We start from the raw sequence: 22,397 nt of genomic DNA on the forward strand, positions 1-22,397 counted from the left end.
TTAGGACAGGTGGTGTAAGTTTTGAGTTTGTGATTAGTAAGAAATTTTCTGTGCAGGATTGAAGGGAATAAAATTGTATAACTGGGCCTTGCAGAGGTTGTCAGCACTGCTGCTAATCATAATAATCCAACTTTACTGAGATGTTGGAAGACTCCAAGTGAGGTTTACCAGTACCAATTGTTTGATTTACTTTGACTTTTAGAGACAAGGCCTTCTATTGACTGAGCCTCGTTTGAAGCTCAGTGTATAGCCATCTCTGCTCACTGTTCTCTCCTGTGGTGTGGGTTGTTTTAGTATTGCTACGTTTCTTCAAATGTTCCAAATGTTTCTCCTTTTCATAATGATTTGTTTAGTACTTTGCTGTTAGTTCATTCCTTGATCTGTTCAGTATATCTGCTAAGGAAAAGTGTGGCTATTTTATACTTCTGAGTGTGTTAATGGAATTCCAAAATCCTCAGTGCTGCCACCAATGCCATTCTAGGACGAGGGACCACTAAAGATGATCTGGGTTGACAATGGCTTTTTTTCTTTAATTTTTTGAATCATAAATCTTTTGTTAATTACAATGTAGTATAATTACCAAGATATCAAAGTAATTCTCTTCTTACTTCTTAGCAACTTTATTTTGGTTCTTCTTATTATGATTATATCAGAGAAAAATGAGAATAATAGATAAAAACTAATAATTATAATACTAGAAAATTTTCAAATAGGAGTTTTATGTCTATAGTATATACTTGGAGGTTTGAAGCATCTAAGTAATATGAGCTCTTTTATTTGAATTTAGTGTCTAAAATACACCTGGGAAAATATTACATTTTATCCACTTATTATTCAGATAGTGCCATGACTCTCATTTATGATGAGGTCTATGAAGTCTATATTAAATAAATTGAAAATGATAAGTTGTGAAACTGTATCTGGTTATATGTTTCTATATGAACTTTATAAATGAAGGACAAATCATGTCTCAGTGAAATGATATTTTCATTAATGTCAACTTGAAGGTGAGATTAGTGTCATACCATGAGAAAATTATTTTCACCATTAAATGATCTAATAACATTAGATAATAACCAGTAGACATTAAGACCGTTCTGTGTTATATATTTAACCTTCTAGGTAATAGAAAATAAGTGTACCTTGATTTTTTTCTCTCAATTTCATAATATTTAAAATAATAATGGGTCTGGTAAAGTACTTATTCTGGAACTGAGATGAATATTTATTGAAATTGAGATGATAATTATACTGATAAAGAAAGCATTGTTGAAAAACACACTTAGTATCAAAGCCAAGATTACCGACCAATAGATTCCCTATTAAGATGGGTCTAATTCTACGTGATTTCTTTTGGGGGCTAAATAACATTTGATCCTGAATGATAGGAAAGACACTGGTTTTATATGTATAGAACAATCTGGGACGACCTGATTATAGCTGTCTGCGTTTGTGTCTGTTTCCACCCCAAACTGATCATTACAATAAGTCCTCTTTACTGATCACTTGTCAGCGTTGCATGCTAATCTACAGTGTGTGTGTGTTAATATTTGGCAGGATTTTGATGAGAGGATGCAGTGTGAGACTCACTGGAGCATCTACATACTGATGAGCACTTACTTGCTAGTCTATACTAAAGCTTTAGAGGATGCTGAACAAGTTTAGATGTTAAGCTTTTTAGGAAGAGTGAATGATGGCTAATGATTATTTAATGACAGATCTTTGGACTGAGAGGCATTTAGCACTCAAAGTATACTGCAAAGCCTATTTCTCAAAGCTTCAGACAGGTTTATTTGGTCTCACCTTGAATAGAAGAGTGTCATATTGATTTCATTGGTGTGGATTTAAACACACTATCGGCTTAGAATAGCACTGCTATGCAGTAGAAAATGATTGTCCTAACCCTTATGGTGACTCGCAGCAATTCTTTCGCATCACCTTGTGCGCTTCAGAAGTGATTATGAATCATTTCCAATATTTGGAGTTTAGTGTATGACTTTGGAAAACATTTGATGTATTCTAACAGCAAACAAACATTAATTGACAGGAAGATTTATGTAGAAGTAACGAAGACAAATTTATATTTTTAAATTAGTGGCCCTTATTGTATTTGAAAACCCTTGTTCAGTAGCAGGTGATGATGCTGTAGGTGGCGTGTTGAGTCTCTTTCTGTAAAAGCACTTACATTGGTTTGTTGATGGTAATGATGTTTATGCTAAGTACTTTGCTATATTTTTAGTGTTTTAATATTCCCTTTGAATTTCCATATAAGATTCATTATAGTTACTTCAGATGTTTGATAGAGCATCCTTCCCAATTTTTTAGATTAACATTATTATGTACAATAGATGAAAATTTATCTTAAGTTTTTTTCTCACTATTTTTGTTTACTTATTATTTAAGGAACGTTAGAATTATACAGTGTTGAAAATACCCAGTAACATTGGAACCCATTCACATGGGTTCGGATATTAAATATTAATATTTCTATGCACGAATATTTAGGCCAGTGAGGAGTCTAGATATCAGTCTGGATTATTCCCACTCTTTGTACCCTTGCCTTGTCACTCACACATTGAACCTCCTTAAGTCTTCCTTTCCTTTCCTTTCCTTTACAAATTTTAATAGCACTGATCTTTTTATTAAAGAGTTTGGGATATAATTGTGATGTGCTTATAATTTTATTATCACAACAAATACAACATTAGTGGGTGTTTGATATACCTTAAATACAGGTAGAATTTGTTTAGATCCATTATAAAAAATTAGAGATAGACTCAATTTCTTTGATAGTGGTTTTTTAAATGGGGAATTAATTTTATTCATCAGATTTCTTACATAAGAAAATAGTGTTTATTATTGATTTTGTAAAAATCAAAAACATTGGATAAAACATTAGAGAAATCACCTTTTCTCTTGCTAACAGAAAAATAAGTTATGTTTGGAGAAGTTGTAATTATACCTTTCCTTCTTTCTTGGGATTCTTCTTCTCTGTGCTGAGTCCTTGTGTGGGAACGGACGATGCTAATACCCATGGTCTTTTGTGGTATTCGTAAGAATTCTCAATACTTTTTATCTTCTCTATTTTTCCCCAAATAGTTTCTTAGTTCAGTAAAAATAGTTTAACTATTTTTGGTATGTGTTTCCCAACATTACTTCTTATGTATTGTACAATTTTTTATATATGGGAATTATAACAGTATAGGATTAAGGTAAGAGATCATCTGCGAACTCTTTATTATTTTTTTTAACTCCTAGGTCACCTGATGACTAGTCAAGAAGAATTTTTTATAAATTGTTATTTTAGCCGATAACAGAAATAGATTGCTTTTAAACTAGCATCTTGTCTATCAACCTGAGTACTTCTTTCATTATATACATATATAGATTGAGACATTAAACATTTCTGTTAGTATTTATTCCATAAACGACCGATTTCCCCATCTGTAGTCACAATACTTCAAGGACTCAGCCGTTCCTGTGTCTCTCATCATCAAGTTAAGATGCGCTTGGAATGGCTGGGAAAAGTGTCAAGGCCCAGAGGCCGCAGATTGGTAACTGGTGCACATTGTAGATGGAGTTAAAAAGGGAAATCAGGTATAACAGCTGCGTGGAAGAAAATCAGTTTTAACATATGTACATGCTTCCGGTTAATAACATAGGTTGATAATAAAGGAAAAATTGTGGACTAAATGTCCTTGAAAACAATGCCAAATAACAACTAAATGAACTTGATAATCTAATTAGCAATGCCTTAAAATGAGAGTGTGTAAAACAGTTTAAAAAGTTTAAATTAAAGCCACATGCAATAATTTTATAAGCACATCATTTTCCTCCTACATGCAGTTAGAGAATGATGAAACCTCACACATATGAAAAGATTAGAAATGAAAACGTTGTGTAACTGTGTATTAGAGTCAAACTTCCCAGTTCTTCATACTGCCGGAAACTCCTCAGACGTGTGATAAAAATGAGAACTGACCACTTGCCGACACGCGTATTCCTTTAGCTCACGAGGGAATGGCTTTCTAAGCTTGTGTGATCATGAAGATGAGATAGTCAGTACTCTGTCAGTGACTCTGGACTGTGAGCGTGGACACTGTTCATTTTGGCTCGCCTTTTTCTGGAAACTCAAGTGTTTATTCTCCTACTTATTTATATTAACATGATTCTTCAAAAATTCCCAAGTTGCCATTGACTTTTGTATTTTTTACAGCCTTTTTTTTTCTGTATTTAACTTCTCCTAAGTTTTTTTTTTGTCTTTGATTTTCTTATTCAGTTCTCAGTAATTATACTGTATATTAAAGCTTATCACCTTTTACTAACTCCCTCTCTGTCCCCCTGGTTGTGTGTGTTCTCCTTTACTTTGTTTCCTCCCCGTGCTGAGCACTGGCAGCAGAGGGAGGGAGGTCTGTGATGACTTCTCCACAACAGAGGCAGCAGGAAGTCCTTGGAAACGCCAGTTCCCTCCACACAAGCCTTTGACGAGCAGGCCTTCTACTCACATATCGTTGTTTCATTATTGGAAATAAAAGTCTAGTAATTAAAAAAACAGAGTACTACAAATACTTCGTATGTAAACAGATGTCCTTGCTAACACCTCATAGGTGGTATAAAGCATTTGTCCCATTTGGTCTCAATTTTATGCCACTGATGTAATTTTTATGTGAATCCATTAAGTGCTTTGTCATTTTATGAATAAAAATGATCCCGGTGTAACCGTTTATTTTACTGTGCTGTAATGAACAGGTATAAAATCTCTGTAGACACCTGACCATCCAGGGAGTTGTTTTCAAATCTCTTCAGTATGTTACGGAAGCAAAGCTTTTCTATGCTACTCTGTTTTTAACTGAGTCTCATCATAGGGGTTGGGGTTTTAGAGCTACAAGTATGAGAAAAGATTATCTATACAAATGGTTTGCTGCATTCAAATCTGTACAATTTTTATAAGCATATTTCCGAAAGTTCTCTTTTCTCAAGAAAAATTGTTACAATTTTTCAAATATAAGCTTTTAAAGAATCTTGCTTATATATTTAATTTTGCGAAGTAAGTGGAATCGAAAGTAGAACATTTGCTGGGATTATTGTCTACAAGTTTTTAATTAATTATCTAGATATGATAGCCACTTACGATGTTTTTAAATCCTTATGATTTGTTTTTGTTTTATTCTGTCTTTCACAGTGAGACTGTTTACAGTGAAGGTAAAGACAAGAAAACCAATTAGCCTGTTGATATTTCCTTAATAAAGGGGAAGTAGTATAATAAAGATCAGAGAAACCAACGTACTAGCACTTGTGTGAAGAAAGTGAAACATTGACCTGAATTGCTGGACAAGCAGACAAATTGCTGTTAGTGGTTAAGCTTTCTTGGGCATAGCCTCCTGGCATGCGCCTACTGCAGTAGGCAGCAGTGGTTTAAGGTTTCTAATTGTCAGAATAATTAGCACAGGACAACGATAACACTAACTGTTTAAAAGTAATTTTAACATGGCCAGGTATTTTTTCCTTGATCTCATCTGGGCAGGAAATGCCTTCATGCATTTTTAAATGCACTCACATAATACACATTTTTTGCAGAGACATTACTTCAGAATGGCTTAATAAGTGACTGGCCCGAGATAGAGGCATTTGCAGGACCCAGTGTGTTCCAGCAGGGGGCCATCGTGCATGCATACAAATTAATAGCACGTTTGTTTACTCTGTTGTTTTGAGTGGGGAGTGGTGCAGCAGCTGCAACAAAAGCAGAAGCCACGTTGTGAGCAGGGGCACATTCCCTCCACCCCACTAGTAGATGAGGAGCACGTTGACAGCTAAATCACAAAACAAAACAGCTATACTATGTTTTTAAGACAATGGGAGCTCACACCCTACATGTACCTCCTTAAAAATACCGTGAAAGTTTGAAAATAGATGCAAGTGCTGTGTGACAGCTATTTTAAATTTGCTGATTTTTAAGTTTTTTCTTTTTCTGAATGGGGTGAAAAGATGTAGAACATTTCAAAAATGTGTAGGTTACTTCATTTGCACAGGGTGAGTTGTGCATGACTTGGAATAATTCACATAAAATTTTATATTCCTAGTGTTACTGATTTTTGATGTGTTTTATAAACTGGAGCACTCTAAGTTATTCTAGCAAATGAAGATAACATGTAATACTCTCACTGAATCTCATGGTTCAGAAAAGGAACTAAATTGTAGCATGTACAATCTAAGGTTCCTCAGATCCTCCACAAAAGCCTCCGAAGCCAGATTCAGCACTAGTAACCTGGAGTCTTTAAGTCCTTTCTCACCATGGGTTGTCATAGACCGGGGCTTTTTTATTTAATAAATTCAACTTTGAAATATTCACTAGATAGGTAAATTTTAATTAGCAGAATATGATCATAAGTTCCTTTAAAACTAGATTGTTTTAAAGGTGAGTTAATATTAAAATATTTGCTTCTTTTAAGGATTTTAATATCTATTATTAAAAAGCTTTTTAAAAGCCCATTTGGAAGATTTCTATTTCATATCTTGTGAAGTTTGACATTTTTTGTGACATTGTATTTTGTCCATCTTAAGGAACCCTAAGAACAGCAAACACATAAAGAAAAATTTATATAATCTTAGGTAGAATAGCGTAGATGGGAAGTCTTCTTAGAGTCATTGTTTTGACATGCGATTCTACAATGTGATCTACACAATTTAAAGTCTCAAAAATATATTTGTGGCTCACTCAGGCATGATATCTTGAAAACCTCACTAGGAATGTGATATACTTATGTGTGGGGATTTAATCACATATGAGTATCTACATATAGAGTGTTAATTTGATTAGCAGTATATAATGATGATGAAAGGGCATATATTAAAAATGAATTGTTAATATTCCATTAGGCACCAGCTTCATCAGTTAAGATATGAGTCAGTCAAGAGGAAGATGGTTTTGATTAAAGCACATGCACAATACCATTTGACCACGCTTTGAAATCTGATTTGAAAGCCTCTTGATAGCAGATTCACTGTCATGCATCATTTTCAGGTCAAGTTCACCCAGTGTACCATTTTATATCCTTTTGATGGTCAGTATTTGCTAATATTGTCACACAGAGTTTTCAAATGTCTTCGGGCTTGAGAAACTAGAAGTAGATAAAATGAAATTTTTAGAATCTTTCATTAGTCAGAAATAGGACTCTGTTGTGGCTCTGGGAACTCATAGCCTTGGCCGGCATGTCAGGGCTGTTCTAGCCTCACACAGACATTAGAAAAAGTTCACCATTTTTCTCTTAACTATTAAAGCCTAATATTAGCAAGATAAACTTTATTGCAAATAAAATAAGCCCGCAGGAACCAGAATAGAAAATAGTTCCTAGCTTAATCCAAATTAATTAAAATAATTTCATCAGCTGCCATGGATAGATCATATAACTCATGGTCTTCTTTTTATAAAACGATCTTTTTGGATAAGATATATAGTGATATATATCTTATTAAGTGCAGATTATTTTTACTTTGTTAGATATCACATTTTCATGCATGTGATTCTAAGACATTATTAAAAGTAAAAAAATTAATATCCATCTACAATGAACAAATAGATATTACTGAATTTCCAAAGTGAGCTTTTGAGTACATTTTAATTCATACCAGATTTATGAAATGTTCATATTAGTATGAGTATCACTTGGACTCTTGTGTACTAGAGTTTTCTGACAAAAATTGCTGTTTTGTGCCCAGTGTTAATGTACTGGCTTTAAAATCTAAGTGGTATGTTTGTGAAGTGCAGCTTGTTTTGCATATTGTTTACAATTTGAAAGGAAATCCCATTGAATTCAAACACATTGTTCATTAATTTTAACTAGAATTTACTTAGATAAAAGTCAACTAAGAAAGCATTATGATGTTCAGTCCTAAACAAAGGATCAATGACTTAAAAAACAGTTTTCTCTGCTCAAACCACAGAGTTCTTAGAGTATTTTTATCAGAGTAGTAAATTGGAGGTATCTACTTCTCTACGGTTTTAATACCTAATACAATAACAACCTTCTATCAATATATGGCTAATTGCAGATATAAAGTATCTGCTGGTAGTCCATCTCTCATAAAACCGCCGTTAGCTTTAATTCAAATCCATTGATTCCTATTCCAGTTAAAGCTGAAGAACTTAATATGTCTTTTAATCCTTTTATTGTAAGCTAGGATAAAATTAATTTTACCCCAGAACTGCACAAAGCCAATTAACATGATCTTTAGAGTTATTTAGTAAAGTGCTTCAAATTGTTAAATTTATCTTGACCTCTCAGTTGCACTCTCTGACTGCTTTTTAAATGAAGTAATCAATATCTCACAGCCCTTTTAATAGCTTAAACTTCTCAAATATTTTACCTGTGCTCTAGTTAAGCTGTAAGCAAAGTGTTTATTCCTCTTCCTGTAAATCTGGACTCAATTATGCTAAGTCTAAAGACAATTATGTACTTTCAGAAACCCTGTGAATTAAATGGTTGTTTTAATAAAATCAAAACCTCATGTTGTGTTCAGAGTAACCCAATCCTAAGGAAACATCATGTTCACGCAGAATGTGCTTTGTGTCCGCAACTTCAATGTGAGACATTTATGTCCCTCACCATTCAGTTCCTTCCATTTTCTGTACAAGCTAGATGAAGGTATTAATTTTCTTACCGTGATAGGGTGATCAACCGTCCTGTCAAGAAAATGGATCTCTATGTCACCCGTTAGCATGATTAAATGGAGCCATGTCTATGTGGGGGGAAAAAATACTGGATTTTCATGAAACTGTAGGAAGACTTACTTTTAGAGAATTATTTTTATATCTTCAAATCTCCCCATTGATTGACAGTTTTACTTATAGGGCAGTATTGCAGCTAATTAGCACATTATTTCTTTTTACCAGAAAATCCAGGTCAGGCCAATAAAGGAAAGACGTTTCCAAATCTGAGGAACGAAATGAGGGCATGCTGTTATTTTTAGTGCAGTCCCAGGGATGCATCTGGCACCTTCTGCCATCACTCATCAGTTCCTGTCTCTTCTTTTTTTTTTTTTTTTTATATCCTTGTTTACAAAGATCTATCTTTTTACATCTGGGTGCTTGTCATAATCAAATTTCAGCACCATAGTGTGACGATGTTACTATGAGCCCAGGTACATGCCAAACTCAAATTACACCAGCGATGTAATTAAAATTTTGTATTTTGGCCACTTAGCAGAGGGCACCTGTTACAATACTTACTATTAGTTAAGGGATAAAATGCATAAGTGACTGATAGAAAGTACCAAATTGAAGTAGTGTAAAGTCTTAATTCCTTCCCTAGGGGTGGGAGTTAAGACAAGATTGAGGCAATTAAACAGAAGGAACATAGTGAAGGTGGGGGCCAGGGTGTGAGTGGAACTCTCCGAGTGCCCCTTGTTTAATTTCCTCCTGGAAGCTGACCATGTGTACTGCTGTGCCCCTCCCCCTCCAGCCTGGTGCTGCCGAGGCTGAGCGGCTGGGGTCAATGCCTTGCCTATTGATCAGTATCCCTGCAGTCCCTTGCTCTAGCAGCTGCTTCATCGGCTTCTTTCAGGGCCTGCTTCAGTACATTAGAATAGAAATCCATAACCAGAGCTGTGCTCATCCAAGCAGGGGAAGAAACTAAATTAAATGGTATAAAACAATCTTGGATCAGGAGTTTGTGCCAATTCATCTTGATCTAAGATGTCACACCGGGCTCTCTGTCTGAGCACCTGGGCTAGAGGCAGCCATAGTGAAAATAGATGGAGCTGCGATCATTCATTTGTCAGCTAAGGAGCAAGGCAGCAGTTAGCAATTCCCTTCTGCAGAGGTCAGCTGACAGAACAATCAGTGCAACTGCAGAATAGAGCTTTCCTTTGAACTATTGTTGTGGAGCGTGCTCCTGCTGAGCGTGGGGGAGGGGAGCAGGTTGTTTCCTGTGCCAGACCACCGTGTAAAGAGTAAAGCATCCAGTACTACAGAAGAAGATTCTAGATGCAGTCTCATGTGCCCTTACTCCTCATGTCCCTTAAGTATGTAAATAAGGGTGATTTTTCATTGAATGCATCGAGATCTAGGTTATCACACTGTTAAATATGACGTCTAGAATGATGGTCCTTTCAAACACAGACGAAGTGACTAGTGATGTTTCTTCTCTTTAGTGCTGTGAAGCTTATACATTTTTTCTTCTGCTTTAGGACCTGTTAGTATTTCTAATAAATATTCCTTCTGTCTTTAAAAACAGAAAATTGCCGTGAAGTGGGGAAATGTATGTAATAGTATAGTTCAGAAAATGTTTCTTAGTATTAAATATTTTTAAACATCCAAGACTGCAGTTTTTATAGGAGATGCAAGAAAGGAGATGTGATTTTTTTTCATGGCCTTAGAAGTTACAAAGTCATTTTCTAACACTGGGGGCGGCTCATGATAAAAACAGCCTATATATGATCTGAAATGAACACGTATAATATCACAGTGTAGGAAAAGGGGAAATAACAAAAAATGTCTGGGTATATTTTAAGGAATAAACCTCTAAAGAGTTAGGGCTATTAGCAAGGTGTTTCCATCTCTTGGTTTGGTGACATATTTTTTATTGCCCCACCTTGTGCCCCAGTGCCATTTTCTGAAAATAACTATTCTTTCTGAAGTGTATAATCTTGAATGTTCTTCTGACCACACATACTTTTTGTTTCAATATTCTTTTAACTTGCATTCCTATATTTTGGTTTTCAGGTTGCTTATCAAGTATCCCACAAATGAAAAAAATTTCCACATCTTACGAAGAAAGAAGGAAACAGGCCACTGCTATCGTCCTCCTGGGAGTGATCGGAGCGGAGTTCGGAGCTGAAATTGAGCCACCGAAACTGCTGACCAGACCTCGGAGTTCCAGTCAGATTCCTGAAGGGTTTGGTTTGACTAGCGGGGGCTCCAACTACTCCCTGGCCAGACATACTTGTGAGTTTTCAGATTTCTGATGCCGATCACCTTGATTTGTAAGACTCTTTGCCCACAGAATGTCAGAATATTGAATGTGTCTTGCGTTTTCAGCTAATCTGTAACACTAAGAGAGGAGACGCCACCCCTCTGGGTCCATTGCTCTTCAGTTATCACTTCCTGATTTGAGTATAAAGTTAAAACTTCATGTTGTCAGTGTTTCTCTAAGAGAACAGGAGATTTGTGTTCTTGAAGTTTTGATCAAGAGTCTTCTCCAAAGTTTATGAAAATGTGTGCAAGCACACATGCTCACCTCGTGCACACACATACACACATGCACACACTCGTGCACACACATACACACACATGCCCACACTCGTGCACACACATACACACATGCTCACACCCGTGCACACACATACACACACGTGCTCACACCCATGCACACACATACACACACATGCTCACACTCGTGCACACACATGCACACACGGACACACTCATGTACACATATACACACTTGCACACACTCGTGCACACACATACACACATGCTCACACCCGTGTACACACATACACACACATGCACACACTCGTTCACACACATACACACATGCACACACTCGTGCACACACACATGCCCACACTCGTGCACACACACACACACATGCACCCCCATATACTACAGCACCCACTCAAAGGGAGTTTTTCTGTAGCCAGATTTGAGTGATCATGGCCTAGAGAACATGGAGCTAGGTTACCACAGGTCCCATGTTCTTCTACAGAAGTGGTTTCATGAAGTTTTCAGTAACAGAATGAAAAAAGTACTAAGTTGAGGCAATTGTTGGCAAAATCAGCAGTTAAATTGTACAGTCCTCAGAGATTGTCTGATGAAACCTTAGCTCGGGGTTGATGGAAGCTCGTGATCTGGTCAGTTAATAGACTCCACAAGGTTTTTAATCTCTTAGTTCAGTGGTTCTTAACATGTGGATGGAGTCCCTCTGGCAAAACCTCTACCACCAAAAATATTTAATGGTAACAGCAGCAACAAAAATACAGTTAAGAAATAGCCACAGAAATAATTTTGTGGTTTGGGGTCACTGCAACTTGAAGAACTGTATTATAGGATCACAACGTTAGGAAGGTTGAGTACCTTCCTTAGTCACAGTGTGTTTGGTCTGACATCGAGGTGGGCTAGGAATGGCTATTTAGGGAGCTGAAGCTAGCTCAAAATAAGATAACCAGCCTCTGGGTCTGCACCATCCTAGCCTCTAGATGCCAATGCACATCTAGACAGTAGATCAGCGTTCTCAGACACAGCTGTTACCAAGCTTCCTGGTTCACAAAAGCTAGTCTCAATAATTTCTGAAAAACAATGGCACTGGCATAGGATAGGATTGAAAAGTTGGAGATTGGGTAGAATACAGAATGGAAAAAAACATGAATGACCTCTGTAATTAAAAAAAAAAATCCAGCAACAGTTTAAAACTATGTCAGTATTGGAGTTAGCTCTCACGGGTCTTGCATTGCACAGCTGCCTGCACCTCTGAGTGCTGGGGCAAAAAGGAATGATCTAAGGTGTTTTGTACTTTGGTATTTGATGCTGGAAGTCCTTCAGATAAGACCAGAATATTCTTACCTTGTCAAAAAAGTAGTTTTAATGAGTTGGGATGTCTTTTTATTTATCGTATTTATTGAAATAAGGTCTTACTATGTAACCCTGGCTAGCCTGGAACTTATAAAGATCTGCTGGGGCTAAAGAGTTTGTCATCAACCCCTTCTAAATTAAGGCAAACATATAATCCTACTGATCATATTATATGTTCTTCTCTTAAAAGACGTATTTTTAAAAGTCAGTTATTTTTAAATACGTGTATGTGTGACAGGTAAGGCATGTGTACCTGTATGTGTGGGGTGGCAGTGCCTGTGGAGGCAAGAGGCATCAGATACCCCTGGAGCTGGAATTAGAGGTGGTGGGGGAACTACCTGGTATGTGTGCTGGGAACCAAACTCAGTTTCTCTGATGGAGCAGCAAACACTCTTAATCACTGAGCCGTCTCTCCAGCCCTGTTCATTTATTTTTAATTCATGCATATATGTGTATTTGTGCATGTATGTATATATGTATGAGTGAGAAGTTCCCGTTGAAGCAAGAAAGGGTATTGGGTCCCCTGGAGCAGTTGTGAGGCCTGGATGTGGATGCTGGGAACCAAACTCAGTTCCTCTGGTAGAATAGCAGTGCTCTTAACCACTGAGCCATCTCCCCAGCCTCCACAAGATTAAACACTATGGGAGTTTGACCTTTATGCAGAGGAAAAAGATAGATGGTACTTTGATAATCACCACAGTGGAGAGCTTCACTGGAACTTTGCTTCCTACATTTGTTGTACCACTGAAATGCCACATTCATTGCTGTCATTGGGAACCTGGACTATAGACTTAGCTGCAACTCTGCACCTTTCTTCAAGATTTCTAATTCAACAAACAGATACTGACTGCTGATAACTTCTCGACTCCTATTGACCTGAGATTAGAGAGAAACCATACCATCCCCAATAAAGCAACTCATTGGTACTTTTTAAGTTTTTTTTTATATTCATAAAGTTAGTCCTCATAATTCATCCTGTAACTCGACACCTCTGTCCCCTCCATTTCTCAAAGGTAGGGACATGCAGGCAGGCTTTGTTAGCTTCAGCAAATAGTATTTCTTATTTCAGCATTGCTCATTGTTTCTGGAGCGCATGCTTTGGCCATCATGTGGTCCCAGAAGAAGAGGGCTGTATGATGAGCGTGCACCATGTAATAGTCGTATCACTTAAGAAAAAGAAAAGTTTCTTTTTTCCTATGACCCTCCTGTGATCTTCTAAATAGAATTAAGACTTCTTCATGGTGGCTCAGCCAGAAAGTAGTGAGAAGTAAACCTGAAATCAAGCTTCTTGCAATCTGGAACCTCGTGCCTTTTCTATTCCCCACCTGGATCTCCTGCGTTTCCTCTCTGCAAAGCATGGCATACTTCCACCCTGCTCCTCCGTTCTAGCCTGCTTGGCTTTCACTCTGTATTGAGTGCATTGTTCTTAGAGGGCCCTGCTTTCCATTCATAAACCCTTACGCAGACCTGTTTTCTCCTGTTGGGGCCTCCCAGCTTTTGAATAGGAGATCATTGGTAAACTTAGTGTTTATAAATGATTACGATTATTTTTAACTGTTTATGCCTTAAAAGTGTTTGCTCTGGACTGGCTGAGGCAATAGGTTCTTGAGTTGAAGGCTTGACTGTACTATGGAATCATTCTGTACACAGCCTGGTCTCTGTACAGAAAACCTATCTCAAAACACCAAACCAGAACAAGATATGCATCTTCTAAACCCTCCCTTAGGATTTCTTAACATGCTGTCATGGTTACATGCTTAGAAGAGACTAATTATGTCCAACATGTTTTGTAATTCCTCATTCCTAACCCTTTGTATTGACCATTTCCCACAGCCTGAATGTCTACCTCAGTGCAGACACATCATGAACTAGTGGATTGCCGATTGATTTCATCTAACCCGTTGGTTAGTTGCTCCATGGATTAGTTTATAGCTCATTATTCAGAATTTCAAGATTTCTACTGCTATGCAATGTTGCTTTTCCACCTGTGATTTGTCAGTACACAATTCTTGGATTCATGCATCTGCTTCCACACATCTTACTTTAAATGTAATAAACCAGTTGTGGGCTGCAGGACTCTAACTAGGAAAGAGGAACAGTATGGAGAAAGGGAGGTCTTAAAAAGTTGTGGAGGGGGCTGGAGATGGCTCAGAGGTTAAGAGCACTGACTGCTCTTCCAGAGGTCCTGAGTTCAATTCCCAGCAACCACATGGTGGCTCACAACCATCTGTACTGAGATCTGGCGCCCTCCTCTGGTGTGCAGGCATACATCGAGGCAGAATGCTGTGTACATAATAAATGAATAAATCGAAAAAAAAATGTATTAAAAAAAAAGTTGTGGAGGAATAGAAATGGACATTTTTTTCCCAAAGAAGCTTTGATGATTTAAGAAGGAATTTTAAAAGATGTTTCTATTAGGCAGGGTTCTTTAGAGGAACAGAACTGAAAGAAGGAAAGAATTGACTAATATAATATATGTTAAAATGTATATTAAAAAGAAATTTATTAGAATGGCTTGCATGCTGTGAACTGGCTATTCCAGCAATGGCCTTTCACTTCTGCCTTTAATGTAGCTTTTCCAGAATGGAGTTGTACTTCTGCAGTTCTCTACTCTGAGTATTGCCTGCACAGTAGGCAGAATCACCAGTAACCCGGCCCCTAGTCTTCTCCTAGTCAACTGAGCTCTGTGATTCTCAAGATTCTTAGAAACCTTTAGACTGCATGTCTGGAGCCTGTCATTTGTGTCACCGAGTTCATTCTTTTCCTTTGTCAATATATCCTGTGGTATAGCCGTGCTTGATTTTATTGTGGAGCTCATTTTTTTTTTTCATTTTACATACTAGCCATAGTTCCCTCCCCTCCTCCAGCTTCCCTTACCTTCTCCCCCTACCCTCCAGCCACCCCTCAGAAAGAGCAAGCCCTCCCATGGGGAGTTAATGAAACCTGGCACATCAAGTTCTGGTAGGACCAAGCTCCTTTCCCCCACCCCCCTGCATCAAGGCTGATCAAGCCATCCCACCATAGGGACTGGGCTCCAAAAAGCCAGCTCATGCACCAGAAAAAGGTCCTCATACCACAACCCACAACCGGGGGCCCCACAAACAGGCCAAGCCATGTAACTGTTACTCACATGAATAGGACTCAACTAGTTGCCTAGTTGAGTCCTATTCAGGCTCCCCAGCTGTCAGTCTAGAATCCATTAGCTCTCACATGAGCCACAGCTGTTTCTGTGGGTTTCCCCATCATGGTCTTGACCCCCCTTGCTCATATAATCCCTCCTCCCTCTCTTTGACTGGACTCTAGGAGCTTGGCCCACTGCTTAGCTGTGAACCTCTGCATCTGCTTCCATCAATTACTGGATGAAGGTTCTATTGTGACAATTAGAGTAGCCACCAATCTCAGTACAGGAGAAGGCCAGTTCAGTCACCCTCTCCACTATTGCTAGGAGTCTTAGCTGGGGTCATCCATGTAGATTCCTGGGGAATTTCCCTAATGCCAGGTTTCTTCCTAACCCCACAATGGCTCCCTCAATCAAGATATCTCTTTCATTTCTCTCCTACTCTATCCTTTCCCCAACTGGACCATCCAGTTTCCTCATGTTTTCATCTCCCATCCCCTCCCCTCTAACGCCCCTAATTTACCCAGGAGGTCTCATCTATTTTCCCTTCCCAGGGTGAGCTTTGCGCCTCTCTTAGGGTCCTCCTTAGTACCTGGCTTCTCTGGGGCTGTGGATTGTCTCATGATTATTCTGTACTTTACAGCTAGTATCCACTTAGAGTACAGAGTGCGTTTCTCTGTCTGGGTCTGGGTTACCTCACTCAGGATGTTTTTTCCTAGTTCATCCATTTGCCTGCAAATTTCATGATGTCATTGTTTTTTACAGTGGAGTAATACTTATTATGTATAATCTCATATTTTCTCTATCTAGTCTTCAGTTGAGGTGCATCTAGGTTGTTTCCAGGTTCTGGCTATTACGAATATTGCTGCTATGAAAATATTTGAGCAAGTGTCCTTGTGGTATGATTGAGCATCCTTTGGATATATGGCCAAAAGTGGTAATGCTGGGTATTGAGGTAAATTGATTTCCAATTTTCTGAGACACCACCATACTGATTTCCAAAGTGACTGTACAAGTTTGCACTCCTACTAGAAGTGGAAGAGTTCCCCCTACTTGCTGAGCTCATTCTTTTGAGAGATGCTAGAAGCAACCAATTGGCATCATTATTTTCCTACAAATTGTCAAAAAATGTTATGTATAAAGTCACTAAATTCCTTGCTCTTCACAATAGGTAAATCAGGATAATCAGATATATTTATCTTGATAAGTTCTTTAAACAGTTCACACCATGAAGTTTTAGTGCTATTCATGCTTCTAGAAGAGCTTTAGTAACTGTAGCTGATAGCATATTAGAAAGTTTGTTCCAGATACTAAAAAAAAAAAAAAACTTCATATTACTGTTTGCTCTAGTACTGCCATCTGCGTTAGTCAGGGTTCTCTAGAGCAGAGGTTGTAGACCCGTATATATGTGGGGCTCAAAGTATCTTTACGGCTTGAAGAAAGCCATGGACCGGAGTATGCTGTTGTATGGACGTTTGCGGTGTCTGTCCTTCTCTGACCCTAGGATTCAAATAAAAGTTACCTAGATGTTTTAACAATCTAAGTGTTTTAGGACCAGGGTTACTCTGAGGACTTTGGATAATAAAAGAGACAAAGATTCTGTTTCTTTAGCCATTAGTAATTATAAATATTGCATTAACAGAAAATTATAGATTTTCGGAGTTTTCTAGCAAGAAGCTCTATGTCAGATTAAATCATGCAACTTAGAACTGACTCTAAAATGCTTTTCCTAATTTTTTAAATTAGACTTACCTTATATAATTTTAACTTAGCAGTATTTGTGTGTGTGCTTGCATTTCATGTGGGTGTACATGTATGTGGATCATTGTACATATGTCTGTGCATACATATAAAATCTAAAAGACACTGTTGAGTATCATTTATCAGGGAATATCTACATTTAAATAATTTTTTTGAGATAAGGCTTTCACTGGCCTGGAACTCAACAGGTAATCTGGGCTGGTGCCAGTTAGCCATGGATAGGTGTTCATCTGTACCTCCCCAGAATTGGGATTATAAGCACATATCTCCATGTCTGGCTCTTTTGAATTCATATTCTGGAGCCTTAACAGGTCCTCAGGCTTGCAAAGCAAGCAATTTACAAACTGAGCTATCTTCCCAACCCAGATATGTAATATTATAAAAATAATCATAGACTTGCTTTTATCTTCTACAACATGACCCGATATTTTGTTCAAAGATCTTGTGTTCATTGGGGGATGGACTAGCCTACAATAACAAATAATTTTTGAGACCTTTATTTTTCAAATTGGAGGTCTTGATTAAATTTGTCGTTTTAAGTCTTGTTCTGCTGTTTGGAAACAGATGTCTAAATGTCCTGTATCTTGTTTAGTTCCTTTCAATCAGTCATGCATAATATTAATCTACTTAATGCTATCTTCCTATTCTCTGTTGCTTTTTTGTTATATTGGCATTTAGAATGCATTGCTACCATTAAATATCTATTCTATTTGGTCTCTTATTGAATGAGTAATAAGTGTTATTTTAAGATAAAGCCATTAGGATGCAATGTTTGATGAACTTTAGTTACTAATTGTATTAGTTATTTTCTTTTGCTGTAATAAAACACCATAGCCAATGCAACTTAGAAAAGAAACATTTTATTTTGTCTTAGTTTTTGAGACATTTGGAGTATTTAATGGCAGTGACAGCAGTGTGCATGAGAACTCATATCTTGACTTTATACCTCATATATTTATTGAAATAACATTGAAAAAAGCTGGAACAACTCTAAAATTAATAAGAGGCCTAGATTAGGTTACACTGTTACCTTATACCCCTGAGCAATTTGGTTCCTTCTTGGTTGCAGTATACTCTTTAGAATAAGTGAGGGGACCTGGTTTCACTTTAATGTCATCTTTGACCCAATGAGTCTGCTTCCAGGCATCAAGCATCCTTGAAAGTTCACCTCCATCTTCTCCTACTCTCCTCTCCTTGGGATGGTGAAGTCCCTCTTGTTTTATATAAAATGAATTCAGTGGAGAACCTCCTTCCTCCTTCTCCTCCATCTTCTTCTCCTCCTCATTCTCTTTCTTCTTCTCTCCTCCTCCTCTTCCTCTTCCTCCTCCTCTCATTCACAACTGAGGCTTTAGACTATTTTAGAATATTATTTATGGTATTACCTTGTAGAGTTTTTGCTCCATTTGTTTTTGGTCTCCTCCGTTCATTTTGTAATTGTAGAATTATGCTGGCACATCTGTAGTAAATCGTTTTGATCTCTCATTGGATTCTTGACTTTGGGCAGGTGTCATAAGTCATTTCCCTAGGCGGCAGACTCAGAAGTTGATTTGTGACCAGGACTATTCCCAAGATCAATAGCTTGAAGGGAGGGAAAGAAAGAGAATAGACTAGGGGAGACATCGAGCTGAGCTTCAGTTGCAAAGAAAACCTTTGCTGATCTTAGGGAATCCTGGGACTGGGTGACCCTTTAGACTTCCTTCTATGGCACAGGGCTCAACTTTAGTAATTTACGCCACTTTGTCACCGAACCATAGGTGCTCTGAGAAGAGGATGTGACATAAGGCTGCTGTCCTCGGTGCAGACCCTGCAGAGGGACTAAGACATGGGGACTGCTAATAGCCTCAGCACTTTGCAGGAGTGAGTCCTCAGTCCTGGAAGCAGGGGTGGATGGCTTTCCCAGATTCTACTGCGTTATATTATGGTCTTGCATGTACTCTAGTTCCCTTTTTATAATAACAGCAATGATTAGAGCAAAGAACCTTTTAATTCCAACACTATAAATATTTCTTGGTGTACTTTAAGGTAGGCATTTTTCATTCTCAACTGACATGGTATGAAGCACATTACCTACTGATGGGTTCTGAGTGCTTCCTGTTTGCCGGGCATCTCGCTCCACACTGTGCATGTGCTGCTTTAATCTGTTATCCTTTCAAGTACATAGATGTAGGACCATCTCCTGAAACACGGGCAGCCTCTCAAGGGCACCTCCCCAACAGCCATCAGTTGCCAATAACTGCTCAGCTAGGAGTGGTGGAGCTTCGGGAACCCCTCCCCCATCCATGCTAAGGTTAAACTGGCTTGATTTTGTATACGTCTTGTATGTGAAGTGTCCCTAAATTCATTTGTGCAACGGCCCTGTCATGTCTAGTAAACACTGTTCACAGCATCCCTCTACTCCCTCGTACTCATCATCTCTCTGATGCTTCTTCCCCTATGGACCCTGAATCTTCCAAGGAGGGATGCCATGTAGATCTTCCATGTAATGCTGGGCACTGCAGTCTCTTAGTCTCTGCATGTTGACCAATTGCGTGTCTCTGTATCCATCATCTACTGTAGAAAAAAGCTTTTCTTACGAATGTTGATTTCAACACTAATATATGGGTATAAGACAAGCTTTTATGGAACATTTTAATATTACATCTATTAAATAACAACAAAAAAATAGGAACAGGTTCTTCCCTAGAGCTTATGACCTACCCAGTCATTGTTTCTTGGCCCACTTAATAGTACCAGGTATGAATTCTGTCTTGTGGAGTAGGACTAAAATCTCACCAGAAAGCTGTTAGTTACGCCCATAATGTCTGTGCTACAATTGCACCAATAGGCACATCTTGCCAGACCAGTTGTTATTATAGTTCGCAGAGCTCTCTGCTGGATAACGCTTTTGGCTTCTTTTCTTCCCAGTAGCATGCATAGAGTTTTCAGGGGAATGCCCACTTGATTCTCTGTTTTATGATTTGAGTTTGTGTTGTCAGTTATAGAGTCTTACTATTAGATTATGGAAGATAATGTAGGAAAAATAGTAATAGCCTATTTGGGGGAGGGGTCTGTAGGATACCATGGACTCATACCTGGCACTGGGCTTTTTGTATGATAATGTATAATATCTGAGAGAGGAATTACTCCTTCCTCCCTCCCATAGGGGGTTAATCTTTCAACACTAAAATGTCAAACAGACTAGAACACCTGTGTTCTAATTTGGTGCCTTTTTTCCATTTCACACAGCTTTTCTCAGTTACAAATAAGCAAAACTTAGATATACTGGTGCAAAAATTGAGGGCGTTCAGTGAATACCAGGCTGCCTAAATCTCACTTAGGGAGGTGCTGGCACTAATAGGATACAGAAATATATAAAACCTACACACATCTATGTACCTTAAAAATGACTTTTATCCTTGCTTTGAAAACTTAGATTAGGAAAAGTCATTTTTTTCTCTATGTTTGGTCACTAATTGTTGCTATATGCATATATATATATATATACATATATACATACACACAAGTATATATCCCTAAATATAATTTGTTTAATCTATATAATGTTACTTGTATGCATGTTTTCAGGGCTGACCCTTTGGTTTTAGATAATTAATTGGTGGGCTCTTCCTCTCAGCATTCCTTAGTTTCATTCCTTAGTCTCCTATAGTTCTTTGAATCTTGTTGAGTCCATCCGGGCTTTCTTCAGTCCACATTAGCATGCCTGTTGTTTTTGACCTTGTTCAGTATGTGTTTAGGTAGTCCTGTGGGAGAGACTTAATGGGTGTAGCTTCTAACATTCCTAGGAGACACAATCTCACTTCAAACTCCCTGTTCCTCTGGCTCTTACAGTCTTTCTGACCCCTCTTCCACAATAATCCCCAATGTAGATATATCCTTTGGTACTGGACTCTATATTTCTGCATTTTGGCTGGTTATGATTTTCTGTAATTGTCTCTGACAATTGCAGAGAGGGTTTTTGTTACTGTTTGAAGGGTAAGGACTACCCTTATCTGCTTATGTGTGTATGAGGACAAATATTTAGACTGTAGTTAGGGATTATGCTTGTTTAGTATAGTGACAGTTGTGTGTTCTCTTCCAAAATCCCTGACTTCACTAGCCCCAGTTAGTTGACTAGCTTTCTAGTACCTGCTGTGATTTTCCTCATATTGAGCAGCTCTTATATCCAATCAGAGAGCTATTGGTATGGCTTTGCTTTTATTCTAGAATATCTTGTTTATATCCATTCATATCTTCAGCCCAAGGATTGCTTCCTGTATTTTTTTTTTAGGTTTGCTTGTTGGCTAGAAGATTTTCAGGCTTTTTATATCATTATGGAAAGTTTTTCTTTGTCCTTTGTGGTAGTTTAAATAAGAATGGTTCCCATAGACTCATATATTTGAATGCTTGGTTATCAGGGAGTAGAACTGTTCAAAGGGATTAGAAGGATTAGGAGGTGTGGCCTTACTGGATTAAGTGTGACCTTGTTGAAGGAAATGTGTCATTGGAGTTGGGCTTTGAGGTGTCAAAAGTCCATGTCAAGCCCAGGCCAAGTCCTCCCTCCCCAACCCCTTCTCACTGCCAAAGATCAGGACATAGGTCTCAGCTGGCTGCATGCTGCCATCCTCCCCACCATGATAATAATGGACTCAACATCTGAAGTTGTAAGCAAGTCTGTATTTAAATGCTTTAGTTCATAGGATGCTTTGGTCATGGTTATTTCTTCACAGTAATAGAACAGTAATTAAAATATCCTTCACGTATAGCAGATAGTTTTATGGGGTTTATTAGTCTAGGTTGGCCATCATGCATCATGGTGTTTTGGGGTTTGAATATGTTGATCCAGTATCCTTTGACTTTCAGAGTTTCAATTAAGAAGTCAACTGTTATTCTGATGGGTTCCTTTTATATGTGGCACATGGTTTGGGAGTTATTGTTGCTGTTCATACTTGGTGTTTTAACTGATACAATTAA

At 38.0% G+C, this 22,397-nt stretch overlaps 1 protein-coding gene across 1 annotated transcript in view; it reads left to right on the forward strand.

Moving 5' to 3' along the window:
• The window catches only part of Wdr7 (WD repeat domain 7), a 276,473-nt gene that overhangs the window by 147,513 nt on the left and 106,563 nt on the right, over positions 1-22,397 (forward strand). The window contains exon 21 of the mRNA XM_005356195.2: positions 10,721-10,942. Within this exon, the coding sequence (XP_005356252.1) occupies positions 10,721-10,942 (222 nt within the window). The remainder of the gene's footprint in view (positions 1-10,720; positions 10,943-22,397) is intronic.

Source organism: Microtus ochrogaster, chromosome 18, assembly GCF_000317375.1.
Source record: "Microtus ochrogaster isolate Prairie Vole_2 chromosome 18, MicOch1.0, whole genome shotgun sequence".
NCBI lineage: Eukaryota > Metazoa > Chordata > Mammalia > Rodentia > Cricetidae > Microtus > Microtus ochrogaster.